Genomic DNA, 12,444 nt, shown 5'->3' on the forward strand with positions numbered 1-12,444 from the left:
AGATCCCCTTCTCCGGTGACCTTGCACGCACCTCCGACGATCTCGTTCCTGCCAACCGCACCAGCAGCAAACTTCTCTCCGGATTCGTTGCTCAATCCTCTCCATGGATCAAGCACAATGGCTTCACCCCCCCCCTCCCTACCATCCTCAATTCCTCATCTACCTCGTGCCGAACATGCAATCCACGATCAACGTTGCAAAGCCACCACTACGCCGAGATCCGATCCCATTAGGTGGATGAGCCCGCGATCTACAACACATTTGTTGCCTCACCAACTTGCCCGAAGGTTTGAACCGTCATCTGATGAACCAATTGTGGCATCCGATCCGAGCCTTTTCTCCTCTTTGAAATTCCATCTCTGAATCAAAGGTATTGCATTGTGTGAATCACCGACTGTTCCATCATCTATCTCCACATACTAATAATTATCAATTTGATGTTTCCATTATCCATGCTTCATATAGGCATCATATATGTGCTTGGATAGTGCAGTTCGTTTGCATCGATGTACGAAATTTGTTTGTAGATCACAAAATGATTCAGGTACGCACATGTTAAAGATATTCGGTGCTCGTTTCGAGTTACAATATTTTATGCTTCCGCTAGGTATGAGTTATGTTGAGATAATATGTAATTGATGCTTCCTAATGTCCATTCTTCCTATCTCTTTTGTTTTGTATGCTTCCTTCTGTCGAAATAGTTGGCAGCCATAGAAACATACTTCTAATCTTTTGTTATACTTGCTCATATATTGTCAAGAGCATTGTCCGCATTTAAACACTATCATCATGCTTCATATATTTCATATATTTGGTGATGTATGCTTCAAGCAATTGTGTGTTGGCTTTGCAGCCAATGGGCACCACGAGAGAAATATGTGGAGGATATGTGATGACACTTGCATCCGCCTTACAATGAAGGTGTCCGCACGTGCAGGGAAGCAAGTCTACAATCTATAGGAAACATATGATGTAGGAAGGAGTGTAGGCACTATCATCGACTTTGAAGCGAATAATTTTGTATCATGCCTTACATTTAGTCTATGAATGAGTGAAGAAGGAAACGAACTTATGTTATATTGTACATAAATTGTTTTTACCATGGAAACACTTGTATTGGATGGAGGAAACTTTTTTTTGCTCTGGGAAGCAAAGGTTTTCTTGTGTTTGGAACCAAATTCTTTATTACATGGTAGAGAAGTGTATGGACACAAAATATTGTTACACCCAAATAAACTTATTGCGATAGAAGCAAATTATCTCATCAGCTGAAGCAAAATTTCTTGCATGTTTTTTAAATGGCATGAATTGTAAATTAGATCGATAAAATCATCTCATTGGTGGAAGCAAATCTTTGTTGCATGTGAAACAAATAAAATATATACGGAATACATTTTTATTTACGTCGATCAAATCAACACATCAGTGCGAGCAAAAAATGGGTTGCATTGGAAACAATATAAAATGTTACATGAAATACGTTTTTCAATTATGTTTAAGCAAATTCGTTATGGACTAGCATCAAATTTTCCTAGCATCTACAAAAAAGTTGAATAAAGTTCGACGAGAAGAAGTATATGAAGCATTATAATTCTTTTTATGAAGCAATTAAATAAGCCAAATAAATTGTGTCTACAAATCATAGTGCGAGGCTGCATAGTAAATAATTGTTTGAAAAAAAATTGGACTGAATCAATTTTGTATCACAAAGGAAGAAAATTATTCTTTCCATGGAAACATAGTTTTTTTATGGAAACATAGTTTTTTGAGGGATCCACGGAAACATAGTTTGTTAAGGTGGAAGCAAAATCACAAAGTAGGAAGCATGGCCATGGATGAATGACGAAAAATATGATAGATTACACGTGATTGACGGAAGCCAGATCCATGCATCATGCATGTCAGCTAACTGACATTCCCTCAAAAAGAAATACTCACGTAAAAGGCTTCCGATGAATGCGGCAGCATTTATGACGATGCATTCAATTAGGAAAACAAATCTATAGCAAAACTGACGGGCCTAACAACTAGTACATCCGACGTTCACCATGCATCTGATCAAACGGCCAAGGACTAGTCTGGTAGAAAGCCAAACATCAGTAGTCTGATGCCTAGCGCCTCCCAATAATAATACACTACTTTGTGAATAGAGCAAGCTCTTATGAAAAAGTTCTAGTTAATCGGAATGTAAGTTAAAGACCGAGTATTTCAAAATGAGACCCTTACACTATTACAAGTTCTGCTTGGGAGAAGATAATAATTCCGACCGTGAATAGTCCAAAACGTCAAACACCAAAATTACCACAGCCGAACGAGTTGTCCTAGTCGTCCTCAACGCCGACCCATATCATCTTCTCCTTCCCACACAAGAATTACCGAAACCTGCAGATTTCGGAGGAATATATTTTATTTTCAACATAACAAATCACAAACCACATAGATTATATCTGCATTCTTGCCAATAATGGACATGTATTCTACCACGGAATAGTGATGTATCAAAATTATCTACCGACAACATATTGGAACCTAGTAAACCGGAACATTTGATTCTGTGCATGTTAGCAACTGTGAATACACAAACGATAGCAAATGGACTGATAAGCCAAATCATCCCTACCGTAGGATACCTGGCCAGGCATGAGATAACTATACCATATATTCCAAAAAAACGAGAAGCTAGTAAGTCCTTACCATGCCTTTCAAATGTCATTATACAAAGTAAAAAAAAGTGCATCGCCAAGGCAAGCAAGTAGGACATTAAAAGAATTTAATATGAATGCATTTAGTATCATAAGCTGATTAGCAATGGACTCTCAAGAAATATATATGAATTTATGTATTGAATCTTCATGTCTACCCATGATTTGAATATTAGAATCAGAGAAATTCAAGCTGATTAGATAATACGATGTTCAATTTAAACAATTAAAATTGGCATCCTCGGTAAATCATATATCTAGATGGAACTCAAGGGAGAGATATCCATGCTACGATTGACAACTAGAACTTCATGGCTAAAAGATGTTTCGTTGAAAAGCTTCCAAACCGCGCTCAACAATCGCGATCTCGCCAGGCGACTCGGGCGGCTCCTGAAACCCTAGCCGCCGGCCGTTCCCCAGCCCGTCCCTTCCCTTGCCGCCGTCGGAGGAAGGCCTCCGTGCACTCCTGCCTGGCTCCCGGCTGTTTACAGCAAATTCGCTAGTGGCCTTTCCCAACCTCCCGACCTGCTTCCTCCGGCACAGCAGGAGCACCGGACCCCATCTCAGCCCCCTTCCTGCTTCGCTGCTGCCGGAGGGGATGCTGGCGAAGCCGTGCGCGCCGCGGGGATGGCAACGGCGGGGCCCCTCGCGTCGGCCCTCAGGCTCTGGTGGCGGCGCCCTGCGTCGGCGGTTGCGGGATCCTGTGTGATCTCGCCAATTGGCGGCGGCGGATGGCGGATCCGGGACTCCATGGCCTGGATCTGGCGGGGCACTCAGCCCTGGTGGTAGGGAGCGGCAACCGGGCAAGGCTGCGCTGGTCAGCTGGGTACGAGCAGTGTCCAGGGCGCGCGGTGCAGTGGCCTTGGCTGGGCGGTCAGGGCGGCGCGGCTTGCCACGCCGCGGGGCGACTTTGAGCGGCTCCGGATGGGCGGCGGCGAGACACTGGATGCGTTTGTAGGGAAGATCAGCGGGATGCCGGCGCGTTTCGCAGGGCTCGGATCGACCCTGGAGGATGCTGCGATGGTGTAGAAATTGCTTGACGCCATGCCGGATCATCTGTACACGGCGGTGGCCGGAATTGAGAAATTCTGTGACGTCTCGACCATGGCGTTCGAGCACGCACTCGGTCGCTTGAAGGCGTTCGACGAACGGCTACGGCGACGCGGGCTGACGGATGGCGAGCGGGCGGACGGCCAGCTCATGCTCACGGCGGAGCAGTGGCGAGTGCGGGAGAGCCAGCGAGGCGAATCTCAGGACGACGACGACGGGCGAAGCATGGCGGCGGGCAAAGGCGGGAACCGACGCGGGTGCTGCTACAAGTGCGGCAAGCGCGACCACTTCAAGAGGGATTGCCCTCAGCTGCGGAAGGGGCCGGCAGCGGAACAGGCGTTGCTGGCGGACGCCAAAGCCGAAAACGACGGGCTCCTCTGAGCCGTTTCTTAGGGGGGAGTGTTGGGCAAATAAGCCGCGGCGGCGATCCGGTCGCGTCGGGCGCGTGTATGGACGCGCGCCGAATGTGACGGGTGTGTCGGGTCCGCGTGGGTGCGTGTGTGTGGTGCACGGGTGCTAGTGCAGGGAAACATTGTGCGTGTGTCTGTGACTGTTAGAGACCAGGTCCAGGGAAAGCGTGGCGATCAGGAGGACACGGGTTGCCTCTTGAGAAGATAATCCACATATGCTCGGAAGGTCGTTGTGTGGCTAGCGTATCGTGTGTAGTGGACATTTCTTTACTATTATATGCATCCATGAAACGAAGTTTTTCCTGAGAAGGCCCTCACGTGGGATCCATGGTGACACAACATCTTGGTTGCATTTTCAAACCGATGAGGTCTTCGCTTAATTTTTCGGATCCGGCGAGGTCTCCGCTAATTTTGTATGATCAGGTGAGGTCTCCGCTTACTGATTGGCTTCAATTTTACCTAGAATAAATATGTCGATAATTAACCACCTAAAATGCATATTTGTATGATCTCACTTTGTTATTTCTGAAGGCAATAATCTTGGAAATAGATTACTATACACTTCTTCTAGAATAACTCCGTCAGTTTAGTCAACTGGCATAAGGATCGTGTCCAGCGTGTGCCTCGATATAAAACCCATGTGTTGGTCGTTGTAACAGATGCAGATGAAGTTCGAGCTCGCCGGAAATACGAAGGAGCCGTTCGTGCGGTAAGGTGTTCATGCACCTGGAAACCACGTGTGTTGCCCCTCTTTCGTTTCTTTGTTGTCTTTGGTGATCGCGTGCTCCTGTAGTTAGGCTAGACACCAACATAATGCAATGCTGCTTCAAATAAAGGGCACGAATTGCTGCTACACAGGCTGCCTCTTGAGAAGCTAATCAAATGTCGTTCTATGGCGTATTGTGTGTAATAGGCACCGCTTTGCTTTTCTATGCATCCATGGATCAATGCTTTTCCTACAGCAGGGCCTAACGCAGCGTTCACGGTGACATAGCATGTTGGTGACTTTTTTCAAATTATTGGGGTATGTACTTGTTTTTTATGACCTAGTGCGGTCTTGGCTTATTTTTTATGAACTGGTGATCAGGTCTACGTTTACTAGTTGGCTTCAAGGTTTAAATCGGGCAAGTGGATATTCTTTCTTCCACACCTACCGTGCGCCAGACCAAATCAGCTGCCGGGGAAGTTAATAATCCACGGTGCCACAATAGGTTGGTTACTTTTTTCAAACAGGTGAAATCATCGCTTATTTATTTTTTCGAACTGATGAGGTCTCGGCTTCCTAAGTGGCTTGAATTTTTCGACCAGGCACATGTATTGGAATTTGCCCAGTATGTACAAGTGGATATTCTTGTTTTCCTATTGAAAAGAGTATAATAACAGAGAGTCTTGTTTTCCTATTGAAAAGAGTATAATAACATAGAGACTCAAAGATTACCTATTTAGAGAAGCAACCCATCGAGCTGCTTGTGCACTAGTATAAATACACAACTCACGGTGACAGCAAATCTCATCCATCATTACACACACGCACTTCTTTCCTCCATTTCCTAAGGCAGCATTAGCGATGGCGTACTCACCAAAGCTAGCTGCTACACTGCTCTTAGCTCTCGCGTCTGCCATGGTCGTCACCGCCCAGAATGAGCCCGAAGACATGCTGATCGCCCACAACGAAGTGCGCGCCACCGTCGGCGTGGGGCCGCTGACGTGGGACCCCATAGTGGCGGCGTATGCACAGTCGTACGCGGAGAAGCGCCGCGCCGACTGCCAGTTAATACCATCTCCGGAGGTCCGCCCATACGGAGAGAACCTTTTTCGGGGTGGGACCGAATGGAATGCAGTGGACGCAGTGTTTTACTGGGCGTCCGGGAAGCAGTACTACGACCACGCCACCAACACTTGCTCGGCACCTACGGGTGAGTCGTGCGATCGATACCTGGAGTTGGTGTGGAGGGACACGAAGGCCATAGGCTGTGGCGCTGTCCCCTGTGACGGCAACGTTGGCGTGTTTGTCATCTGCTGCTACAGCCCGCCGCACATGGTCGGGCAGATTCCATACTAGGCTACGTACCAAGTATGCATGCATGCACGTAGCAACGTATTACACAAATAAATAATTAAGGGATACTCCTAGGGCTGGTCATTAATTATCGGGTACCGATATGTGTGTGTGTGACCAGAATCCCTCCTCCCTTCACTCTTGTATCGTTCCGGGCTTTGATTGTTTTTGTATTAGTCTCATGCATTCGTTTGTATTTGAGATTGTTATTCCGGTTGTATCCAGGCTGTGCTATGCATGGGTCTCTAGTGTAGTAGGAACGAGAAAAGCCCTTAAGTTCAAACATCATGTTTGTGTTGCTAGAGAACAAAATTTACATTTTACTTATACTTTAAATAATCTTATTTCTGCAATTTATTTTAAAAATAAAATAAGAAACTGTTTCAAGGAAACTAAGAATAGTTTTTAGTGGCATTGTCGTGATGCTTATTGAAGGTTGTGTAGCAACGATACCTAAATTTTTTCACATGACATGCGTTGATTTCTGGCATTAATTTGGATAACATAACAAATAATAATACACTACTTTGTTAATACAGCAAGCTCTTATGAAAAGTTCTTGTTAATCAGAATGTAAGTTAAAGACCGAGTATTTCAAAAAGAGACGGTTACACTCACTAGTAGAAAACGGGCCTTTGGCCTGGACCATTTAGTCCCGGCCTGCCTCTGGGCCGGGACTAAAGGCCCGGCCACGTCGCCCCAATTCTCATATCCTCTCTCGAGGCTTTAGTCCCGGCCCGTAAGGAGCCTTTAGTCCCGGTTCGTGTCCCAAACCGGGACTAAAGGGCTACGCGGTGGGCAGCCCGCATGTGCGCCACCTTTAGTCCCGGTTTGTGTCTCAAACCGGGACTAAAGTCCTCTGCCTATATATAGCACAGCCCCCCTCTCCCCTCTTCGTTGCATTTTTCTTGGATGGAGGATTGTGGGTGGGTGCTTGCTCTCCACTTTTTTTGATGCACTAGAGGTGTTTGTTGGAATGTGTGTTAGAGCGATGCCGCTTCAGTTCACCGAACACAACTACGATATGAGATGCCCGAGCCACGCTTAAACCTCTTCCTCTTTATTTCTACTTATTCTAAAAGGTTAGCAACTATATTTCCTCGTTTAGACCGTGGAGTACTAATTTTTAGGATCGTGATTGTATTTGATATACTGTCGTATAACGCAGATGAGCCATCCATGGATGTACGGTGATCGACGCACAACCGCTTACACAGAAGGCGTGCATTCTTTTCGAGATGCAGCCGATGCGAACAAGCATGATGGTGGCTATATGTTTTGTCCATGTGTTGAATGTTGGAATGAGAAGGATTACACTTCCTCAAGAGTCATTCAGAGCAACCTGCTTCGGTCCAGTTTTATGTCGGGCTATAATGTTTGGACCAAGCACGGAGAAAGAGGGGTTATGATGGAAGACGACGATGAAGAAGAAGATAACGATGATGACAACTACCGATCTATGTTCCCTGAGTATGCTGATACCGCAATGGAAGACAATGAAGAAGAAGATCAGGATGAAGAACGGGAACCAGATGAGCCCGCTGATGATCTTGGCCGGGTCATTTCTGATGCACGGCGAGGTTGCGACACGGAAAAGGAGAGGTTGCAGTTCGAGCAGATGTTACAGGACCACAACAAATTGTTGTACCCAACTTGTGAAGATGGCCAGAAGAAGCTGGGTAGCACACTGGAATTGCTGAAGTGGAAGGCAGAGACCGGTGTGACTGACTCATCATTCGAAAAGTTGCTGGTACTGATGAAGAAGATGCTTCCAAGAAAGAACGAATTGCCCGCCAGCACGTACGAAGCAAAAAAGCTTGTCTGCCCTCTAGGATTAGACGTGCAGAAGATACATGCATGCCCTAATGACTGCATCCTCTACCGCGGTGAGAAGTACGAGAATATGGATAAATGCCCGGTATGCACTTTATTGCGGTATCAGATCAGAAAAGATGACCCTGGTGATATTGAGGGCGAGCCACCCAGGAAGAGGGTTGAAACGTTTGTTCAGAAATAAAGATCATGCGAAGTTATTGCGATGGCACATGGAAGATCGTATGAAAGACGATAAGTTGAGGCACACCGCTGATGGTCCGCAGTGGAGAAAAATTGAGAGAGAGTTCCCGAGATTTGCAGCTGACGCAAGGAACTTATGGTTAGGTCTGAGTACAGATGGCATGAATCCTTTTGGGGAGCAGAGTTGCAGTCACAGCACCTGGCCCGTTACTCTATGTAACTACAACCTTCCTCCTTGGTTGTGCATGAAGCGGAAGTTCATTATGATGCCAATGTTATACAAGGTCCAAAGCAACCCGGCAACGATATTGATGTGTACCTAAGGCCATTAGTTGATGAACTTTTACAGCTGTGGGCCGAACCAGGTGTACGTGTGTGGGACGAGCACAAACAAGAGGAATTTGACCTTCGAGCGTTGCTTTTCGTAACCATCAATGATTGGCCTGCTCTTGGTAACATTTCAGGACAGTCAAACACGGGATACAATGCATGCACGCACTGTTTGGATCAGACAGAAAGTATATATCTCGACAACTGTAGGAAGAATGTGTATCCGTACAATCGTCATTTTCTTCCGCCCAAGCATCCCTTAAAGAAAAAAGGCAAGCATTTCAATGGCAAGGCAGAACCCCGGGGGAAGCCTGTCATCTGTACTGGTGTTGAAGTATTTGATATGGTCAAAGATTTAAAAGTAATCTTTGGAAAGGGTCCTGGCAGCCAACCTGTTCCTAACGGCCCTGATAAGCGCGTACCCATGTGGAAGAAGAAATCTATATTTTGGGAGCTACCCTACTGGGAAGTCCATGAGGTCCGCTCGGCAATCGACGTGATGCACCTGACGAAGAATCTCTCCGTGAATATTCTAGGCTTCGTGGGCTTGTATGGGAAGTCAAAAGATACACCGGAAGCACGGGAGGACCAGGAACGTCATAAAGGAAGAGATGGCATGCATCCAGGGCAGTTTCAAGGGCGTGCCAGCTACGCTCTTACTAAGGAAGAGAAGGAAATCTTCTTTGAAGTCCTGTTCAGTATCAAGGTCCCGACTGGCTTCTTGTCGAATATAAAGGGAATCGTAAATATGAAAGACAAAAAATTCCAAAACCTAAAGTCTCATAACTGCCACGTGCTTATGACGCAATTGCTTCCGGTTGCATTGAGGGGAATTCTACCAGAAAATGTTCGCCTGGCAATTGTGAAGGTATGTGCATTCCTCAATGCAATTTCTCAGAAGGTAATCGATCGAGAAAGTCTATCAGGGTTACAGATTGATGTGGTCCAATGTCTGGTCAGCTTTGAGTTGTTGTTCCCGCCATCCTTCTTCAATATAATGACACACCTCCTAGTTCACCTAGTCGAAGAGATTAGAATTCTCGGTCCTGTGTTTCTACACAATATGTTCCCCTTCGAGAGGTTCATGAGAGTCTTAAAGAAATATGTTCGTAATCGTGCTAGGCCAGAAGGAAGCATCTCCAAGGGCTATGGAACAGAGGAGGTCATTGAGTTTTGTGTGGACTTTCTTCGTGACCTTAAGCCGATTGGTGTTCCTGAATCTCGGTATGAGGGTAGGCTGACAGGAAAAGGCACACTAGGAAGGAAAGCAAAAGTATGTATGGACGGACATTCTTTCTCTCAAGCACACTACACAGTTCTACACAATTCCACCGTGGTGGCTCCGTATATCGTGAGACACAAGAATATTCTACGCTCCGAAAACTCGGGGAAGGCTGACTCTTGGATTAAAGGGGAACACGAGAAGGCTTTCGGCAGTTGGTTGCAGACACATCTCATGAATGACGACACCGTTGAAGATGAGCTGTACTGTTTGGCCAGGCCACCATCTTCGACTATATGTACTTTCCAAGGGTATGAGATAAAAGGGAATACATTTTACACGGTTGCTCAAGATAAAAAGAGCACCAACCAAAATAGTGGTGTCCGCTTTGATGCAACAGACGAGAATGGGCACTGTTTGGAAACATATTACGGGTACATAGAGGAGATATGGGAACTTGACTATGGACCTACTTTTAAGATCCCTTTATTTCGATGCAAATGGGTGAAGCTGACAGGAGGCGGGGTAGTTGTAGACCAAAAGTACGGCATGACAACAGTGGATCTCAACAATCTTGCGTACATGGACGAACCATTTGTCCTAGCCAATGATGTCGCTCAGGTTTTCTATGTGAAGGACATGTCTACATTAACGAGAAAAAGAAATCAGCAAAAGAAGATATCGTCCGATGAGCCAAAACGCCACATAGTTCTTTCAGGGAAAAGAAACATCGTGGGAGTAGATGACAAGACAGACATGTCAGAAGATTATAATAAGTTTCATGAAATTCCTCCCTTCAAAGTGAAAACTAACCCAAGCATCCTACTGAATGATGAAGATTCTCCATGGCTACGCCCGAGAAGAAAACAGAAATAATAGATAAGAATATTGGTGCAATAATGTAATAATGTATTAAACCTTTTATGTAATGCATGTATGGAATGTACTAAATTTCAAACAGTTTTCATTTTCATAGTATCCATGTAAGAGATAAGTTCTCGTTCGAAACCCTGATACTTCGAGAGAGATTGTCCGTTTTGTACACGAAGTGCATCCAGTTTTTGTCGTAGCCCTCTCAACTTTTTAACACATGCTATGTGGGTGAAATGATGATAGCATGCCAACTTTTAACATTTTCAGAGTTCATTTGTAGTGCTTTTCAATTTCAGGGTCAACTAACTCAAAAAAAGAAGTAAATGCACGAAATATACCAAATGAAGTCAGAAATTGTTGAAATTTTGTGATGTGCCTTTGAATGGTGCATTTTGAACACGCAAAAAGTATGGAGTTCAAATAAGTTCAAAAAAATAAAATCCCTTTGTAAGAGATGAGTTCTCGTTCGAAACCCTGATACTTCGAGAGAGATTGTCCGTTTTGTACACGAAGTGCATCCAGTTTTTGTCGTAGCCCTCTCAACTTTTTAACACATGCTATGTGGGTGAAATGATGATAGCATGCAAACTTTCAACATTTTCAGAGTTCATTTGTAGTGCTTTTCAATTTCAGGGTCAACTACCTAAAAAAAATAAGTAAATGCACGAAATAAACCAAATGAAGTCAGAAATTGTTGAAATTTTGTGATGTGCCTTTGAATGGTGCATTTTGAACACACCAAAAGTATGGAGTTCAAAAAAATGAAATCCCTTTGTAAGAGATAAGTTCTCGTTCGAAACCCTGATACTTCGAGAGAGATTGTCCGTTTTGTACACGGGGTGCATCCAGTTTTTGTCGTAGCCCTCTCAACTTTTTAACACATGCTATGTGGGTGAAATGATGATAGCATGCCAACTTTCAACATTTTCAGAGTTCATTTGTAGTGCTTTTCAATTTCAGGGTCAACTAGCTCAAAAAAATAAGTAAATGCACGAAATATACCAAATGAAGTCAGAAATTGTTGAAATTTTGTGATGTGCCTTTGAATGGTGCATTTTGAACACACAAAAAGTATGGAGTTCAAATAAGTTCAAAAAAATGAAATCCCTTTGTAAGAGATGAGTTCTCGTTCGAAACCCTGATACTTCGAGAGAGATTGTCCGTTTTGTACACGAAGTGCATCCAGTTTTTGTCGTAGCCCTCTCAACTTTTTAACACATGCTATGTGGGTAAAATGATGATAGCATGCCAACTTTCAATATTTTCAGAGTTCATTTGTAGTGCTTTTCAATTTCAGGGTCAACTAGCTCAAAAAAAATAAGTAAATGCACAAAATATACCAAATGAAGTCAGAAATTGTTGAAATTTTGTGATGTGCCTTTGAATGGTGCATTTTGAACACACAAAAAGTATGGAGTTCAAATAAGTTCAAAAAACCATTGCAGAACATATGACCAAATTAATACAAGTTCATCATCACATTAAAGCCAAAGAACAGTAGTGATCAAATGTTATTATTGTAAAAAATAAATACATAAAGTTCTCTCATAAAACAACATACAACTATGTAAAACATTTAAATGAAACAACAAACGCGATCAAAATCGCAACTAAGGTAACAATTGACCCAACAGCATAATGATACCAAGCCTCTTTATCAATGACATATTTTCTAATATTCCTAATCTTCAAGCGCATTTCATCCATCTTCAAGCGCATTGCATCCATCTTCAACCGCATCGCATCAATTTTCATCTTGCGATCATCGATGACATCGGCGAC

At 44.2% G+C, this 12,444-nt stretch overlaps 1 protein-coding gene across 1 annotated transcript; it reads left to right on the forward strand.

Moving 5' to 3' along the window:
* The first annotated feature begins 5,655 nt into the window (after positions 1-5,655).
* LOC123441156 (pathogenesis-related protein 1-like) lies at positions 5,656-6,404 on the forward strand. The gene has a single exon (XM_045117661.1). It carries the CDS (start codon positions 5,730-5,732, stop codon positions 6,222-6,224), a length of 495 nt encoding a protein of 164 aa, XP_044973596.1. The 5' UTR covers positions 5,656-5,729; the 3' UTR covers positions 6,225-6,404.
* Positions 6,405-12,444: the final 6,040 nt, after the last annotated feature.

This window comes from Hordeum vulgare, chromosome 3H (assembly GCF_904849725.1).
Source record: "Hordeum vulgare subsp. vulgare chromosome 3H, MorexV3_pseudomolecules_assembly, whole genome shotgun sequence".
Lineage (NCBI taxonomy): Eukaryota > Viridiplantae > Streptophyta > Magnoliopsida > Poales > Poaceae > Hordeum > Hordeum vulgare.

Bases quoted from the DNA above. Each gene is read 5' to 3' on its own strand.
- LOC123441156 (XM_045117661.1), top strand. From the start codon at position 5,730: ATGGCGTACTCACCAAAGCTAGCTGCTACACTGCTCTTAGCTCTCGCG.